General features: G+C 63.6%; 1 protein-coding gene across 7 annotated transcripts in view; it reads right to left on the reverse strand.

Annotated features, from left to right (window-relative positions):
• Positions 1–15,547: 15,547 nt before the first annotated feature.
• Positions 15,548–18,880, reverse strand: part of KCNQ2 (potassium voltage-gated channel subfamily Q member 2) — a 42,826-nt gene continuing 39,493 nt past the window's right edge. For all 7 annotated transcript variants that reach the window (XM_066236111.1, XM_066236110.1, XM_066236109.1 and 4 more), the window contains 2 exons: positions 17,278–17,401; positions 15,548–16,741 (listed from right to left, as the gene is read on the reverse strand). In XM_066236111.1, coding sequence (XP_066092208.1) covers positions 16,010–16,741; positions 17,278–17,401 — 856 coding nt within the window. In that variant the 3' untranslated portion in view covers positions 15,548–16,009. The remainder of the gene's footprint in view (positions 16,742–17,277; positions 17,402–18,880) is intronic.

Genomic DNA, 18,880 nt, shown 5'->3' on the forward strand with positions numbered 1-18,880 from the left:
TGGCTGGCTGCAGCCTTCAAGGAGGTGGGTGTGGGGGGAACACACCCCCAGGGCAGGGCTGTGACCACCCCCCTTCCCTGTCCACTTGCCCCTCCGCCACCTTATCCCCAATGGCCCACACCCAGTGTCCAGCGTGTCTGAGAGCTGAGTCCTCACCAACACACGGCCAGGGCTTAAGGCACCACAGCCAAGGCCAGTGGCCAGAGAGGATGACCTTGGACGACCTTGCCGGCTCAAGCCCGCATGCAGATCGGGCTCCTGCATGGGCCCTTTTCCCTCGGCCGCTGATTAGGACTCAGAAGATGGTAATTCAGGGCAGAGGACAACAGCACAGCACGAGAAGGTCAGGTCGGGGGCAGAGCTTTGGGCAAGCACACCCAATAGCAAACATCCCGTCACCGCGACGGCCTCCCCGAAGAGCGTGCGCAGGGAGGGGCCCTCGAGAGCCCTGATGTTGGGAGACGAGGAGACGGGCAGTCCCTGGGTCTGGGACCCTGAGCGGCTCCAGGCCGATGGGAGAGAAGGGCTTCCCCAGGGAAAGGGACGGCGGAGAAAGCTGGACGTCCCTGCAGGTTCCCAGCCTCTCTGAGCAAAGGGCCCCTCCCTGCCGTGCTTCCTCCGACTTTCACGTCCCTTAAGTCAGGACTCAGACCAGCTGCCTAAGGGGAACCCCCCTCCCAAGAGGAGGGCTGCACACACACAGCCCCTGGGGGATGGATGTCAGGCGGCTCCTGAGGAGGGGGCTCTCTGTTACGGGGGGGGGGGGGCTGAGGCCCTGTGGTCACAAAGGTCTCCCTGTTCCAACCACAAGCTGTACGGGAGCCCAGCCCCCTGCAGGACGGCCACAGCTCAGAGCTCCGTGCCCAGGAAGGTGCCCTCCGCACTGATCGGCCGTCTGGGGAGAGCTGGGCAGGGACTTTGAGGAGAAGATCTTCACAGAACACCGGGAGGTCCACCTGGTGGACCCTGGCACTGTGCCCTCCCTGGGCCTCACTGACAGGTGTCTGCCCGGAGCTGCCCATGGGCACATGGGGGGGGATGTGACCGGCCATAGCCTGGCTCAGTCTGTGCACCCCCAGACCAGGCAGCAGACCCCCAAACTGGGCAGCAACCCCCAGACCAGGCAGCAGACCCCCAAACCGGGCAGCAGACCCCCAGACCAGGCAGCAGACCCCCAGACCGAGCAGCAGACCCCCAAACCAGGCAGCCGACCCCCAGACCGGGCAGCCGACCCCCAGACCGGGCAGCAGACCCCCAGACCAGGCAGCAGACCCCCAGACCAGGCAGTAGACCCCCAGACCAGGCAGCAGACCCCCAGACCGAGCAGCAGACCCCCAGACCAGGCAGCAGACCCCCAGACCGGGCAGCAGACCCCCAGACCGGGCAGCAGACCCCCAGACCAGGCAGCAGACCCCCAGACCGGGCAGCAGACCCCCAGACCAGGCAGCAGACCCCCAGACCGGGCAGCAGACCCCCAGACCGGGCAGCAGACCCCCAGACCAGGCAGTAGACCCCCAGACCAGGCAGCAGACCCCCAAACCAGGCAGTAGACCCCCAGACCGGGCAGCAGACCCCCAGACCGGGCAGCAGACCCCCAGACCGGGCAGCAGACCCCCAGACCAGGCAGCAGACCCCCAAACCGGGCAGCAGACCCCCAGACCGGGCAGCAGACCCCCAGACCGGGCAGCAGACCCCCAGACCAGGCAGCAGACCCCCAAACCGGGCAGTAGACCCCCAGACCGGGCAGCAGACCCCCAGACCAGGCAGTAGACCCCCAGACCGGGCAGCAGACCCCCAGACCAGGCAGTAGACCCCCAGACCAGGCAGCAGACCCCCAGACCAGGCAGTAGACCCCCAGACCAGGCAGCAGACCCCCAGACCGGGCAGCAGACCCCCAGACCAGGCAGCAGACCCCCAGACCAGGCAGCAGGCCCCCAAACCAGGCAGCAGACCCCCAGACCAGGCAGCAGACCCCCAGACCGGGCAGCAGACCCCCAGACCAGGCAGCAGACCCCCAAACTGGGCAGCAGACCCCCAGACCGGGCAGCAGACCCCCAAACTGGGCAGCAGACCCCCAGACCAGGCAGCAGACCCCCAGACCGGGCAGCAGACCCCCAGACCGGGCAGCAGACCCCCAGACCAGGCAGCAGACCCCCAAACTTGGCAGCAGACCCCCAGACCAGGCAGCAGACCCCCAAACCAGGCAGTAGACCCCCAGACCAGGCAGCAGACCCCCAGACCAGGCAGCAGACCCCCAAACTGGGCAGCAGACCCCCAGACCGGGCAGCAGACCCCCAAACTGGGCAGCAGACCCCCAGACCAGGCAGCAGACCCCCAGACCGGGCAGCAGACCCCCAGACCAGGCAGCAGACCCCCAGACCAGGCAGCAGACCCCCAGACCGGGCAGCAGACCCCCAAACTGGGCAGCAGACCCCCAGACCAGGCAGCAGACCCCCAGACCGGGCAGCAGACCCCCAGACCGGGCAGCAGACCCCCAGACCAGGCAGCAGACCCCCAAACTTGGCAGCAGACCCCCAGACCAGGCAGCAGACCCCCAAACCAGGCAGTAGACCCCCAGACCAGGCAGCAGACCCCCAGACCAGGCAGCAGACCCCCAAACTGGGCAGCAGACCCCCAGACCGGGCAGCAGACCCCCAAACTGGGCAGCAGACCCCCAGACCGGGCAGCAGACCCCCAGACCGGGCAGCAGACAGACGCCTGTAGTCCTGCTGTGGGTTGTGCTGGGAGGTTTTTAAACAAATGTCTCTGGTGGCTGTGTGGACCAGGCTGACCCCTGCCCAGCACACACACACACACCCCGGCCGCTATTGCAGTCGCCCAGAAGGACACGTCCCCCCACCCCCACCTCCTTCCCGCCCTGCTCTGCTCAGAAACCTCATTCATCTTTCAACACCTCATCCCAGACCCTCCGGGGGCCCAGCCCCCAGCCCCCAGCCCCCAGCCTGGACGTGTTTCCATAGCAACCTGCACGTGCTGCTGGTCATATTTCATCAGACCGTGAGCTCTTTGAAGGCTGAGAGATGACCTGGATCGCGGGTGTGACTGGGAGCAGACGGGCGTTGTTCTCACTGGTCCTGAGCGCGTCTTGAAAACAGGGAAACTGTCTCCAGCTTGGCCTGCGATGTCTCAGCCTGGCCAGCTTTGGGATGGCGTCCGGTGGAGGGACTGGGCAGTGGGACCAGGAAAACGCCATCTGCCCATCCTGCCCCCCACACACACAGAAGGTGACCCCCAGAGTGAGTGGCTCCCGGACCCCACCCGCCCCTGTAGTCTGAGCCCTGGCTCCTGCCTCGTGTGGGCAGAGGGGCTCGAGTACTCGGAAGCTGGAGCCCACCCTCCGTCACGGCCACGAGCTCCCCCACAGGGAAAGTCCACCTGTCCTTGTCCTTTCAAGTCAGGGACCTGTGGTCAAAGGCATCCCTCTTCCCTGGCCACAGCTGCCCGGGACGGCCCCGCACCCTCCTGCCCGGGTCTCAGCAGGACACACCTGCGGGCCTCCACATCCCCAGCTCGCCACTGCCCGCGGGGCGGTCTGACAAACAGGCCTCTCTAGGCCCAGTTTGTTTTAAAAGGCACACACGGGCCCTGGCCGGTTGGTTCAGTGGTAGAGCGTCGGCCTGGCGTGCGGGGGACCCGGGTTCGATTCCCGGCCAGGGCACACAGGAGAAGCGCCCATCTGCTTCTCCACCCCTCCCCCTCTCCTTCCTCTCTGTCTCTCTCTTCCCCTCCTGCAGCCGAGGCTCCATTGGAGCAAAGATGGCCCGGGCGCTGGGGATGGCTCCTTGGCCTCTGCCCCAGGCGCTAGAGTGGCTCTGGTCGTGGCAGAGCGACGCCCCGGAGGGGCAGAGCATCGCCCCCTGGTGGGCAGAGCTTCGCCCCTGGTGGGCGTGCCGGGTGGATCCCGGTCGGGCGCATGCGGGAGTCTGTCTGACTGTCTCTCCCCGTTTCCAGCTTCAGAAAAATACTAAATAAATAAATAAATAAATAAATAATAAATAAAAGGCACACACATTATTTATGCCGTCACTTTTTGCTGCGTGAAGAGCACGGCTCACCCTGGTATCCTCGGCCGTGGGGGCCAGCAGCCCCGGGACTCGGAGGAGACCGCCGGCCGGGGTCCGGCCTGGGCATCCATCGCTCCGGGGGCTTTCGCCGCCTGCTCCATCTCGGTCTTTTTTATTGTGTCGTTTCCTTAGCGGTGAAACAGTTGAAGATTCACGTGGCGTTTAAATGACAAAACTAACCTGCGTATGATACTTGCAACCATTTCCACAGAGTCACACAGAGAACTGGAGTGAGGGGGTCCGTCTCTTTCACGACCCCTGCCCGTCTCCTGGGGCACCACTGCTCCTGGCAGGGTGAGTGTACCTGCACCCCCCTCAAAGTCCCCCATGGCCGGGAGCACAGATGGGGGGTGACAGGGTGCAGGGACCAGGGTAGGGGTCAGCAGCAGCTGGCGCCCACGGCCATGTGGTCGTGGCTGAGTGGCTTCCCCCCTGCACCTCTGCAGTGTGACCCCCGGTGCCAGCTGACCTTGGCTTCCCTTTGCCCACCAGCCCCGATCAGCCTCCCTGCGGCCTGGGGCAAGGAAGCCCATTCCTCCGGGGCAGCCTGGGCTCCCCACGCACGCTCAGGGGTGACGTGTCCTCATGGGGACCACAGCTGAGAGGGACAGAAGGAGAGGGTCAGCAGTTGGGCTGGAAGGCAGGGCGCTCACAGCTGGATGCTGAGCTTTCCCAGGTGGGCAGGAGGAGAGGAGAGGGCGGTGACTCGGGCGGGAGGGTCACTGTGAATCCTCTCGGTGGCTCTGAGCCCCTTGACAGCCACGTGCGTTCTCTGACTCAGATGCCAAGGGCCCCTCTCCTCGCCACACTGAGCCCCAGTCCCACCCTCCACACCCCTCTTAAGCCTGGGGACGGCCCGGCCAGATGGGTCTGCCCCTGGCACAGATCTGAGGGGTGCACTGTGCCCCTCCCCCAGGCCCTTTCCTTCTTCCCACGCTGTCTCCCACTTCTGGCCGCATCTGTCTACAGACCGAGCCATCCTCACCTGGAGCTGGTGGGTGCCCATCTGTGCCGGCCGCACGCACGGCAGCTCCAAGAGATGGAGGGCGGGGTGGGTGGCACACGGGGAGTCACAGGTGCTGTGGGGGTGTGTGCACACGTGTCCCGTGCCCGTGCTGGGGTGGAAAGGAAAGAAGAGCCCGCCCCTGACCCCTGCGAGGTCAGAGGCTAAAATAATGGGAGTGTTGTGATCGGGGCTCACAGGGACGATGACCCCAGGACCAGGGCCCATCAGAGCGTCTTCATGGAGGCAGCCACCCTGGGAAGGTGGACCGCTGTGTCCTGAGGTCAAGGGCCGGGCAGGGTCTGCAGGGGCCCCGGCGTGAGGTCTGCCCCTGGGCGGGGCAGGCTGCCGGCGGGGACTGTTCACGGTTCTCGGCTGAGCAGCCAGGAGACAGGAGACCGGGGTGTTCACACCAGCACCGGGAGAAAGTCAACACACGCTGATTCCAGTGCAAATGTCAAACCTGACCCGACCGACCGTCAGTGAAAAGTCAGCCACTCGGGCTGTGAAGGAGGGCGTCGGCCAGGCTCTGACTCCAGCTGAGGGAGGACATGGTGTGGCCGGTCCTCCCGCTCCTGGGCCCAGGCTGCGGGTGGCTGGAGTGGGCCCACCACCGGACACAGGACAGCAGCCGGACCACCTGAGAAGCCAGCACTCCGAAGGGGGCAGTGTGAGGACTCTGGTCTCTGCTGGGAGGGCCCCAGGGAAGGAGAGCCCCATCCGGACCCAGAGGCAGAACTGAGCACGCAGAAAATACCCGGTCTAGAATTGTCAAACTGAGACCTGAATTCACTGTCCTGGGCTGAGATCGGGTCATGGGGAGAGGACTGAAGGTATCAGGTGGGCCACGAGCTGCCCGGGACACAGTTTGACTGTATTACAAGAGATCTTTTGTTTGGAATGTAGGAGGGGGTAGGGCCATTGGGCTCCACCAAGCGGGTACCCTGGGGTCCTGGGCCCAGCTGTGGGTTCCTTGTCGAGAAGAGTTTGGGTCACTGAGTCACAGTAGGTGTGACACAAGGCCAGCTGAGGGTGGTGAACAGGCCAAGGCAAACCAAGGGAGCGACCACCCATCACGGAGCTCTCAGACTGACCATGCGCTGAGTCACAGAGGAGCTCGGTGACATCTGAGGGAGGGGTGACAGACTGCAGCCGGGACAACAAAGAGCTGTCCCAAAGAACCCTAGAACCCCCTGTCCCCTCAGCCCCTTCGTCCAGCAGGTCTTGAGGAGCTCAAGGGCGTGGCCACACCTCCCCGGGCCTCCCATGGTGCCAGGGACACTCCCACAGGGCCAGGGACGCTCCCACGGGGCCAGGGACACTCCCATGGTGCCAAGGACACTCCCACAGGGCCAGGGACACTCCCAGGTGCCAGGGACACTCCCAGGGGGCCAGGGACACTCCCACAGGGCCAGGGACACTCCCACAGGGCCAGGGACACTCCCAGGTGCCAGGGACACTCCTACAGGGCCAGGGACACTCCCAGGTGCCAGGGACACTCCCACGGTGCCAGGGACACTCCCACAGGGCCAGGGACACTCCCAGGTGCCAGGGACACTCCCACAGGGCCAGGGACACTCCCACAGGGCCAGGGACACTCCCATGGTGCCAAGGACACTCCCACAGGGCCAGGGACACTCCCACAGGGCCAGGGACACTCCCACGGTGCCAGGGACACTCCCACAGGGCCAGGGACACTCCCAGGTGCCAGGGACACTCCCACAGGGCCAGGGACACTCCCACAGGGCCAGGGACACTCCCAGGGGCCAGGGACACTCCCTCGGGGCCAGGGACACTCCCACGGGGCCAGGGACACTCCCACAGGGCCAGGGACACTCCCAGGGGCCAGGGACACTCCCTCGGGGCCAGGGACACTCCCACGGGGCCAGGGACACTCCCACGGTGCCAGGGACACTCCCACAGGGCCAGGGACACTCCCAGGTGCCAGGGACACTCCCACAGGGCCAGGGACACTCCCACAGGGCCAGGGACACTCCCAGGTGCCAGGGACACTCCCACGGTGCCAGGGACACTCCCACAAGGTCAGGGACACTCCCACGGGGCCAGGGACACTCCCTCAGTGCCAGGGACACTCCCAGGGGCCAGGGACACTCCCTCAGTGCCAGGGACACTCCCAGGTGCCAGGGACACGCCCACAAGGTCAGGGACACTCCCACGGGGCCAGGGACACTCCCAGGGGCCAGGGACACTCCCAGGGGCCAGGGACACTCCCAGGGGCCAGGGACAGAGGAACAGAGGGGCAGACAGCTGTAAGGGCACTTGCCCGTGTGGTCCCTGGCTCCGCTGAGACCCCTCTGTCCACTGGCCAAATGTAGACCTGGGCAGGTCTCTTCCAGGGTCCCTCCAGGCAGAAAAGGCAGCTGGGATGCCCTTTCCTGGGTCCCCAGCTGCCCACTGGGCTTCCTCCTGCCCAGCCAGTCGCTGCCCTTGAAGGCCCAGAGGCAGCTCCCGTGTGCCGGTGTTGAGAGGAGGGTCTCCCATCACACGGCCTCTGCATTCGCAGAAGTCACTCCAGCTTCTTGAGCTGAACTGTTTTACTTTCACATTGAAAAGAAATCTCATTTCTGCACCTTATAAAAGTGGATGGCTGCAGTGGGGGAGGGGGGATTCCTAGGCACTCAGTGGTTGGTGCCCGGATTTGGGGGCTTTGTTGGCGTCCACACCAGCATGACCTCAAAGACTCTGACGCCCAGGCCAGGGACAGGCCAAGGGATGAGGAACGGAGCCCGCAGGACCCGTTGGAGGGAGGTCAGGGGCAGCCACCTGGCGGGAGGAGGTAATAAGGGTTTGCAAACAATCTCCGTGTTCCCTGTGTCCTCTCTGTCCTCCACTCCTGGCTCAGGAACAGCTGGGCTTGCAGGAGGAGGTCAGCGGAGATTTGTCCACAAGCTTCCGGCTTCCAGAAAGTGAGACCGTCACAGCAGAGGGACTGCTCTGGGCCGCTTCGTCCTTGGGGGGTGGGGGGCAGGCTGGATCCCCTTCCGCTTCAGTCTCTGGGGGCCCCCGAAACAGGAGAGCGACTTGGGTTTGGCACTGGTCAGTCTCCTGCCTCGTGCTGCCTCCCCGGTTTCAGCTCCTTGGAGGGGAGGGGTCCCAGCGCCGGGCCTCCCTGGCCTGGGCCCGCGTTGGACACTGGAGGGTCCAGGTTCAAGGTTTGCCCCAGGGCCCCCCAGAAATGTTGACCCAGAATAAATGGGGCTCTACGTGGAGACAAACTGCCCAACATGCTGGCAGGGACTGGCCTGAGACCACCCCCACACCTGGCACTGCCCACTGGCCTCCTCAAGACCCCCTACCTGTCAGCTCCTTCACAGGTTGATTGCTCCAGGGCCCACCCACGCAGGCAAGCCATGCACACACGTGCACATACGTGCACAGATGTACACATGCATGCACACATTCACGCACGCACAAGCACACACACGCTTGCACACAGGTGACATGGCCTGGTGACCACTCGCCGGAGGAGCTTTCCTGGCAGGAGCTCACAGTAGTTTTCTGCAGGTTTTATTTTACTTGGGGCTGCAGCCTGGAGAGTCCAGGTGGGGTGGGGGTCCTAGGCCCTCCACTTCCAGCCCCACCCCCTCCCCCAGGACAGGAGCCCCCTCCTCTGACCCCTCGGGCCACCCCCCCAGGCTCAGCAGCGTCCCGGGCCAGGGTTGAGGACCTCGGTCCAGAAGAAGCTGCCTGCAAGGCCTCTCTCGCTAAATGAAAGGGTGGACGTGGGCTGGGTTCACCCTGAGCTCGCCTGGCCCTGGCTCCCTGGGTGGCCCTCCGCTGGGTGAGTGCTGCCACCTAGCGGCAGCCCGGATGGTGGCCCAGGGCCCAGGCGTGTGCCGGAGTGTGTCCATCTTGGGCAAACGGGGTTCTGCAGGGTGGGCCCTTGCCAGGCACACCTGCGGGGGTGGGTAGGATTCTTCCCTCCCCGTAGCTGGCCTTCCTGCCCCTGCCCAGGGCTTCTGTCTACACCAGTGGTCCCCAACCTTTCTGGGGCCACGGACCAGCTTAATGTCAGAAAATATTTTCACGGACCGGCCTTCAGGGTGGGACGGATAAATGTATCACGTGACTGAGACAGGCGTCCAGAGTGAGTCTTAGATGGATGTAACAGAGGGAATCTGGTCATTTTTAAAAAATAAAACATCGTTCAGACTTAAATATAAATAAAACGGAAATAATGTAAGTTATTTATTCTTTCTCTGTGGACCGGTACCAAATGGCCCACGGACCGCTACTGGTCCGCGGCCTGGGGGTTGGGGATCACTGGTCTGCACTGTGTCCTGTCACTCCACTGACCACAGCCCCCTTCAGACTGCATGCAGCACACAGCCCTGGGTCCCCTGCACCCTGCTCACTCAGGACACTCAGAGGTGCCTGCAATGTTGTGGAACCCGGGTGACACCAAGCGGGGCATCTGTGATTGTGTGGGGGGCTCCCCAGACCCTGGACAGTGCCACAGTCACCACCTTCTCGCTCCTGGAGAGCTTGGGCAGAGGGTGAGGTGCTGGACACTAGGCCCCCTCTCTGTGCCCTAGGACAGAATCCTTGAGAGGGACAGTTTGGCCCTCAATGGTGTGCAGTAGCCCCTCATCTGAGCCCTATCCGCCTGCCCTGTCCACAGCACTCCTGCCCCCAGCTGGAGACCTGGGTCTGGATGCCACCTCCTTGCCACCTCGTTGTCCGCTCTCACTTAGCCATCTGCAGCCTTCTGGGATCTGGGTTTTTCACCAGCCCCCTCGGGTTTGCAGAGAAATCCAGACGGAATGGATTATGCTAACCCGGGTACCCAGGGCCAGTGTGGCACAGTCTTGAGTCTCCTGGGATGGTGGGATGGCTCTGCAGCCCCTCAGTCCCTTACTGCGAGCGGGGACGGGTGGGGGACACAGAGGACCCTGGGTAGTGCGGTCGGTGTGCAGAAGTGAGCTCAGTGGCTGAGCCCCAGCCTGTGGACAGCAGCTGAGCTGCACCTAAAGCACCTTCCAATCATCTCCCCCAAAGATACCCCAGCCCAGATGTTTCTAGAAACCTTGCAGAACGAACCTCTGGTTGGGCACCTGGGCATACCAGACCTGTCCTCACTCCCGCACCCACCGCAGAGCCAGCACCTGGGCCAGCTGGGCGTGAGTGGGGACCAGCCGAGGTCCTGAGTCCTGCTGGGCTGCCCGCCCCCCAGGAGGGCAGGGAGGGTCTGGTGGGAGGAGCATTCAGAGGGTAGAGTGGCAGAGCCGCTCAGTGCACACCCAGTGCAGCCCTTGCCCAGGACTCTTGGGTGGGGGCAGGATTAGAACATCCCCAAGTACCTCACTCAGGTGGGCCCTGACAGGTACCCGGAGGTTGAGAATGAGATGAAATCATAGGTGAGGGGAGTGACGGGGCAGGTACCAAGGGAAGAGGGAGGTGGTTCCAAGGAGACCAGTGCCTAGGCTGTCCCCACCGCAGACCCCTGTGCACAGAGCCCACACTCGGGATCGCACTGGCATTTCCTCTGGCCCAGGGGCTGCTCCTGGCAACAGAGAGAATCTTGTGGTCCTTAGTTGTGGCAGAGAGAGGACGCTGACAGAGCCCAGTGTCCTGAGCCTGGACAGCGAGCCCTCCACTCCCCCACTGCGGGAGCACAGTGGCCTCTTGACAAAAGCTGTCACTGTCCCTGTCACCACAAGCCAGTGCCACAGGCCAGCAGCCCAGAGACGCGTGCAAGAAGAAAGAGGCCACGCGTTCTCCAGGTTGAATCACTGCGTTTTACTAAGTGCGCAGGTCCAGTGGGCACCCGGACACGTCCCGTGGCAGTAAAACTTTCCAGAACTTTCCACATGCATCCCTGCCGCCAGATTCCATACCCGAAGTCCCCGGGGAACCCGCGCTGGGCTTGTTCTCAGGTACGAGCGTCAACCTGACAAGTGAGTGGAGTGAGTCGGCGTCTCACGATCCTAGAGAGCTGGACCCCTTCCCTGGGCGTCTATCCTTGGAGACTGACAGTGCGGTCGAGACGCACGTGTGCGGGGGCGACATGTTCACGGAGAAAAGGCCCGGTCGCTGTGGTGCAGGGCGCACCCCGCGACCCAGGGCGCGGCACACTCAAGGCATTATGAAATATTCTTTGGAGCATGAACAAAAGTGCAAACACGGCCAAGGCAACGGCACAGGTGGGGGAAGCTGCAGCTGCCTTCGGGCAGAGGGCGTCCGTGGTCGGGTCCAGGCGGATGTGCACATCGGGTCCCCGGTGAGTGTGGGGCCGACGTGAGATCCATCCGCTCTGCGCCCTCCGTGGAGCAGGCAGAGGAGGCGGGGTGCGGTGTGGGTGCCCGGTGGTCACCAAGGGCGCATGGGGTGACCTCCATGAATTCCCGTCAACGTGCATTAAGGCAACAACTTTATGGAAAAACCGGTCAGAGCTGGGTGTGCCGCACGCGGTGACGTGCACACAGCCCCCAGACTACAGACATCCCCGGAAGGGCTCCCTCTTGTCATAATATCCTTGTCAGCCAGGGGCACCCTTGCAAGTGTCCAAAACAAGAGACGACCCAACGCCCCCCCCCACAACCCCACAAATGACTTTAAAAGATTGGAAAAGGGATCTCACCTCTTCAGAAGCGTCCCTTTCCGCTCTCTACCCTGTTTCCTAAAGCCTTTCGCGCCGCACTCCCTCCCCCCCCCCCAGCAGACAGACTTCTGAGTCCGCTGGCAGCCCCACCCCTTACAAGACACCGGCATGCTCTGGCCTGGGCAGCCAGCTTTCCCCGATCCCTTGGCGAGAAGAGAAGCATGGCCCTGATCCCACCACACCGCTTCCTTTAGGAAGCCCTCCTGGGTTGTTTCCGTGTAGTGCTTGGTGGGAACCGAATAGAGCCTGCCCCCGGGGGCATGAACACAGGAGGGCAGCTGGCCTAGGTCAGCCTGGCTGGGCCCCACCAGCCTTCTGGGTTCACTCCCAGCTTCTGTGCGTACAGGCAGGCCATCTGGAAACCCGCTTGAGGGGTCACAGGGGTGGGTCTGTGGTGTTACCCCGCTGAGGGCAGCGGACGACTGTCTGTACACTATTTACAATGCGGGGTGACTGTGAAACCGATACAAACACACGCCCCCCCCACCCCCGGCGCCCATCACCCCTCTGGGCCTTGGGACACAGGAGAAGTGTTTCGGCACCGAGTTCTTCCTACGACAGCGGGGACAGGGTCTCTGAATGTGGGGGTGACAGAGGGGGTGCCCCCTGCTCTCTCGTGTGGACACCTCGAGTCCACAGCCAGGGGGGTGGGGACGGCCCGAGCGGGGAGGAGGCAGGCTGGCGAGCTCAGAAACGGAAGACAGGACGATGCTGGCCGGTGGTGGCACTGGGCTCGGACGGGTGACGAGACAGCGGCTGGCCAGACGGAGCAGCCCTCACGGAGTGGGGTCTCGGAGTTGGGGTGGGCGGTGCTGCTGAGCGGGCAGCTGTGGCCTCTGGCAAGGACAGGTTGGGCGGGTGGGCCTGGAAGGAGCCCTCTGCCACCTGGCTGGTCCCTGCATCCTCCAGGGGGCCCAGTGTGAGGCCCTGGCTCATGATTCCACATGAAGAAGAGAGGGAGACATCGAGCCAGTCAAAGGAGAGGGCGGCGCCCCACTTGGTGGTGACCAGGCCAAACCACACGGCCATGGGGACAGAGGGAGCCGGCCAGCATCTCAGCGACCCGTCTGGACACCCCCACAGGTGCCGGGACTTCCCTGGTGCAGCCCAGGCCGTCTTGGGGCATTGGCCACCACAGCACTCTGGATGGCTACTGATCAGCTGAGGGAAGGCCAGGGCAGGACCCTGGTGGGCTCCAAGGGACCTTCTGCCACTTCTGCCCAGGAGCCCGATGGCTGGAGCCCCACCCGGCTTCCACCTGGCAGGACCTCTGCCACCCTGACCTTCCCAATTCCTTGTGCCTCACAGCAGCCGGAGACAGAGGTCAAAGGGCTGCCCAGTCAGAATGGGGTGTGTGCATACATGGGTGAGTGTGGGTGTGAGTATGCACATATGTGCCTCTGTGTGCATGCACACGAGCATGCATGTGTGAGTGGGCACATGCACGCACATGTGAGATACACGTATTCTTGGGCATACATGCGTGTGTGCATGTGGTATGTATGTGTGTGCATGCTTGTTTATATGTATGTGCGTGTGAGGTGTATATTGTATGCTTATGCATGTAAGTATGTGAACTATGCACGTGGGGGGCATGTTCATGTGTATGTGCATGCTTGTACCTATTTCTGTATGTGTGAGCGTGTGTGGTAGGTGTGCCTGCGTGTGACTGTGTGTGCTGCATGCATGTAGGCATGTGAGCGAGCACAGGGGTGTGTGCTCCAGCTAACACATGCGCTTGTCTTGGGAACATGTGCCCTCAGCCACACTCTGATATGGGCACACCCGAGACAGTGTGCAAGCTGCCCAAGCCACACCCAGCCTCTGTCCAGTGGCAGCCCTCACAGTGGACGGGCACTGCGGGGACCTGTGTGGCTCAGGCTTGGGTCTGGGGACCCCTGACTAGCCTCGACCCCATCGTCTCCCCAGACCACCCCCCACACAGAGCCGTGGCCTCAGCCCCTCCTGCATCCTCAGAGGTCCTCCTGGCAGCGACTCCCAGCACCGCCGTCTGGCTGAGCTGCTCTGGGGCCAGGAGGCACACAGGACGTGGGACAGGGTGGAAACCTCTCTCAGGGGCACAGGGGCCCTCCTCTCGGGGACTGCAGCCCAGGACGGCTGAGATCCGACAGGGGACCCGGCTCTAACTCTCCCAGGGCCGCGGAAGCAGCTTGCGGGGCCGGGGTCAGAGGAGGACACGTGTGGCTCAGGGACCCGCCTGTTCAACCCCTGCCTGGGGCCGGCAGCTGGCGTTTCTCCTGTGACCCAGCCCCAACGTCACCCACAGGCAAGCTGAGAGGGAGCGGCCATGTGCCTGGGTCACTTCCCGCCAGCCACACCCAGCGCTTGAGGTGTCTGTCTACACAGGGACTTTTCTCATCACTGCGGGGCCTGAGGCTGGAGAAACAAGTGCTCTCGAGAACTAGGGGGTGCACGGAGCAGACATGGGGGTGCACAGAGCAGACATGGGGGTGCACAGAGCAGACATTGGGGTGCATGGAGCAGACATGGGGGTGCACGGAGCAGACATGGGGGTGCACAGAGCAGACATGGGGGTGCACGGAGCAGACATGGGGGTGCACGGAGCAGACATTGGGGTGCACGGAGCAGACATGGGGGTGCACGGAGCAGACATTGGGGTGCACGGAGCAGACATGGGGGTGCACGGAGCAGACATGGGGGTGCAGGGCCAGCAGGGGCGTCTCGCCCCCGGGGCCACACGGCAGCTTCCACACCTGACTTCCTGGGAGGCAGCAACCCCGAACGTGGACAGACACGGGTCCTCCCACCCTGGGCACTGCTGCCAACAAGCTCAGGAACCAGCCCACCCCCCAGTGCCTAGCCAGCCACCCCAGCAGAGGTGGGACACAGGAGTCCTGGCCATGGTGAGGACCAGGCAAGAGGCTGCAGCGGAGACCCCCACCATGAACAGCCAACATGGCTTCCAAAGACCTCCAAGCACCAGGACCCTGGTCTCTGGGGCCATGTTATCCCCCAAAACTGCTTTCAAAGTCCTTCCCAGAGGGTGGGACGACTTCCCTACTGACTGCTCAGGTCCAAGTCGGTGCAGACTCACATCCGCTGCCTGAGGGGACAGCTGAGGCTGTCCTGGGCCCAGCGCTGGCGGCAGTGGTTACACGGTGGCCTCGCTGGGCCCAGCCCCTGGCACGCGGGGTCACCGCCTCAGAGGGCGCCAGGCATCCGGCTTGCTGTCACCTCAAATGCCAGGAGCCCCACCCTGTCTGCTGGGAGCCCACCCTGCCTTTCGGCTCCTCCTCGGGCCAGGTGCCCACGACAAGAGTGTGGGGGGTCCCTGATCCCGAGGGCCCAGGGTGGGGACCAGTGTCCCTGACTTCCAAGATACCAGGAGGCCACAGCCACGGGCCCAGTCAGTGGAGAAGAACGAGGGGGGAACAGGAGAGACAGCCTGTAGGAGAGAGCTGCCTTCGCCTAACGACATTTGGGGACCTTGAAAGCTCTTTCTAGAGGTTATGGCCTCGTCCAGCCCTGGGTCCTGCTGGGGTGCCAATGGGAGACAGGCGACACAAGACCCCAACGAAGGACAGCAAGAGAATCTGTTCACCACACCCACCCAGTTCTGGGACCCTGGACACAGCCCAGCCCAGGGTGCTGTCCTCAGCCACCCCCCACCACTGCCCACATGTAGGTCTCTATCAAAATGCTGGCCGCAGCCTGGTGACAGGTGCCCAGCCAGGGCATAGCAGAGAGTACAAGGGCCCTCCAGAAGTCCTGTGGCCAGGAAAGCCCAAGGACCCCCTTCCAGAAGCCTGTGGAGCAGGCTTCTCCCCCCACCCCCTCCCCAGAGCTGAGACTGGGTGGTCCAAGCATCGCCATGTCCCCACATGGTCCCAAGGCCTTGCCCCTCCTCTGCAGGCCAGGGCCCTGGACGCAGGGCTGAATCCCACCACAGGACACTCAGAACACAGGGGAGGCTGGGCGGTGCTCTGGATGGGCACCCAGAGACAAGGGGCACTGTCCCCGCCGTGCGCATGGGTGGGTCTTCACAGGGACGAGCCTGCCCCTCATTGGGAACCCCACTGGCCCTGCTGCCGGACCTCACACCCACCGACACCCTGACACCAGGGGCCCGTCCTGCACCACCCCCTGCCTGCTTGCACGGGGGCTGGCAGTCTGCAGTGGGCACAGCCGCCTGGCTGGCCCTAGTGGGTAAAAGACCTCTGTCAACCTGCACTGTGGACGCCAGCACACCCTGCTTGGGCACCCACCGTGTGACCCTAAGAAAAGGCCCCAAGGGTCCCGCCTGGAAGTGTCCGGGCCTCACTTCCGGGGCCCGGCCCAGCCCACGTCGCCGAAGGGGCCCTCGCCCGTAGCCGAGCGTGGCGGGGGCCCGCACGGGGTGCAGAGGTCCGAGTCCGTGTCCGACTCGCCCTCCGCGATGTAGGGTCTGACTTTGGCGCAGGGCGCCACGGCCGCGTAGCAGCTATTGAGCGCGTCCAGGTTCTCCTTGGACTGGGAGATGCTGAACCCGCTGAAGGAGCGCTCCAGCTCCTCGTGGTCCACGGACGGGATGGAGATGGACGTGTCGCTGTCCCGCAGCGCGCCCTCGTGGGCCCTGCTGGCCGGCGCGTCCTCGTGCCTCAGGAACTCCGTGCTGGCCCGGTTGCCTCCACTGTAGGCGGACAGCGAGCGCTCATGGGCGGGCGGCGGAGGAATACGCACCAGCGTGCCATGGTCCCCCACGGGCGACGTGCCGTGGCCCTGGCGCGTGTGGCCCTGCTGCTGCCAGGAGGTAGAGGGTGGGCACTGCGTGGAGGGCACGGCCGGGGGCGCCGAGAAATTCTTGTGGCCCACGGAGCTGGTGGAGCGGATGAGCTTGACGATGCAGCCGCTGCGGTCCCCGTGCTCCCGGCTGTCCTCGGGGCTGTGGTACGGCGGCGCGGGCTCCGGCTCCTTGGCGCAGAAGTACGCCTCGGTCTCCGAGGGCGGGATCCCCATGCGCTGCGTGTAGATGCTGACCAGGAAGTCCAGCTTCTTCTCCATGGACAGGACCTGCAAGAGGGGCGGCTGGGCGGGTTGCTCCCCAAGGTGTGTGGCCTCAGGCTTTCGGAGTGCAGAGGCCTCCTGCTGGTCTGTCTGTCCTGCTGCCCACCGTGGGCCCACCCCTTAGAGCCGCCACCACGGAGAACGGCACCAGCCTCCCCCTCCCCCGGCGGGCAGAAGCAGAGCTGAGTGGAACTCCTGTGTGTGGATCCTGATGACTTCCTTCCAGGGGAGGGCAGTGGGGACGAGGCCCCGGTGTGACAGGAGGCCACCCACAGGGCTCCCAGTAAGTGATATCTCTCAGTGAGCCCCAGCCGGGCAAGGGGAGGAGGAGTCAATTGCGTTTCTGGCCCTGAGGGTCTGTGGCTCTGGAAGGGGAAGAGCCCCAGACCAGAGAGGGGTTCAGGGAGTGTGAGGTCCCCGTGCAGCCTCCTGAACGATGATGGGCCCCACCCACATCCCCAGACACTCAGGGACTGCCCCTGCCGCGTCCACTCCCAGACACCCCCAGGCTAAGAACAGGACAGCCCCCTGGCCTCTCCCACCTGCTTCTCCACTTTGCCCAGGCGGCCCATCATGCTGGGGTCTTCAGGCAGCTCTGCTTCGGCCGGGCCCTTGGTGCGGTCCTTGTCTGTCATTGCCGGGCCCCGCCCCACGATCTGGTCCACTCTGCCGGGAAGAGACCCCGCCCCCCAGCATGAGTTCCGGTGGGTGTGACGGCCCACGGCCCTCTCCTCCTGGGTCAGGCCACAGCCCCCCCGGATCCCAGAGCCGATTGGGGGCAGCAGGTGCCAGGACAGATGGATGCCGGGCACCTGTTCTCACCTGGTTCTGGACCATCCAGGCCTGTCCCCTGTCCACCCCATTCCAGTGGGCCAGCACATCAGCCAGGAGGCACATGAAGGTCCTGGGGCCATTCACCCCTCAGCTCCGCCCCAGGTGCTCTGCCCGCCCCCCCGCCCCGCCTCTGCCTGAGCTTCCCACCTTCATGACGTGCCCCTGAGCCCTCTGCCCAGCCGGTCTGGTGGGACAGTTAAACGTCTGCAGCAGGAACAACGGAAGCAGGGAGGCGGGGACAGTGAGCTGGGGCTCCATGCACCAGGACGGGGAGCAGAGGACACAGACCAGCATGGAAACGGCCCACGCACAACCAGAGGGGACAGACAGAGCCACCGCCAACCAGAGAGAGGGTCTGTGAATGCCTGCACATGCGCGTGTATGTGTACATGTGTGTGGGCAGTGTCTGCACAGTGCCATGTGCATATGTATAATGTGTGTGCATTGTACATGTGTGTGGTCTATGCAGTGCCTGTGCAGTGCCATGTGCATGTGTCATGTGTGCATCATGCATGCATGAGCATGTGTACATGTGTGCACATGTGTACATGGTGTGTGGGCAGTGTCTGTACAGTGTCATGTGCATGTGTGTAATGTGTGCATTGCGCATGCACGATCATATGTGCATGTGCGTGCATGTGTGTGGCATGTGCAATGTCTGCACAGTGCCGTGTGCATGTGTATAATGTGTGTGCATTGTACATGTGTGTGGTCTATGCAGTGTCTGTGCAGTGCCATGTGCATGTGTCATGTGTGCATCATGCATGCATGAGCATGTGTACATGTGCATGCCTGTGCATGAGTGTACATTTGTGCATGAGTACATCTGTGTACATGTGTGTGCATAAAAGTGCTTAGTGTGAACGCACGTGTGCAGGATGCAGAACACAGCTGAGCTGTCCTCAAACAAGGTCTTAGATCACAGATGCCAACAGGAAGGGAAGGAAGCTTCCTTCAGGGACAGGGCTTCTGTGTGGCCAGCAAGGTGTCCCCTGACCCCATGTGGAGCAGGAAGAGCGTGGGTGTGTGGACGCTCCCTCAGAATCACGGGTCTGGCTATCTGCAAGCTGTGGGGTCAGCTGCCAAGAACCTGCTGTGTAGACAGCGCTGGAGTCAGATTGCAGCCAAGCTGGACAATGACCCCGGCCGAGGCCTGCAGCCCCCCGTGCAGAGCTCACTTCTCAAGTTTAGGGTACAGAAGCCACAGGAGCCGGCTGGGGCCACATCTGGGCTTCCTTCCTGACCACAGGGCCACCCTGCCTGCCTCTGATGGGGGGACTCAGGGGGACTTCTCCTCTGTTGCAGGAAGCA

Source organism: Saccopteryx bilineata, chromosome 6 (assembly GCF_036850765.1).
Source record: "Saccopteryx bilineata isolate mSacBil1 chromosome 6, mSacBil1_pri_phased_curated, whole genome shotgun sequence".
Lineage (NCBI taxonomy): Eukaryota > Metazoa > Chordata > Mammalia > Chiroptera > Emballonuridae > Saccopteryx > Saccopteryx bilineata.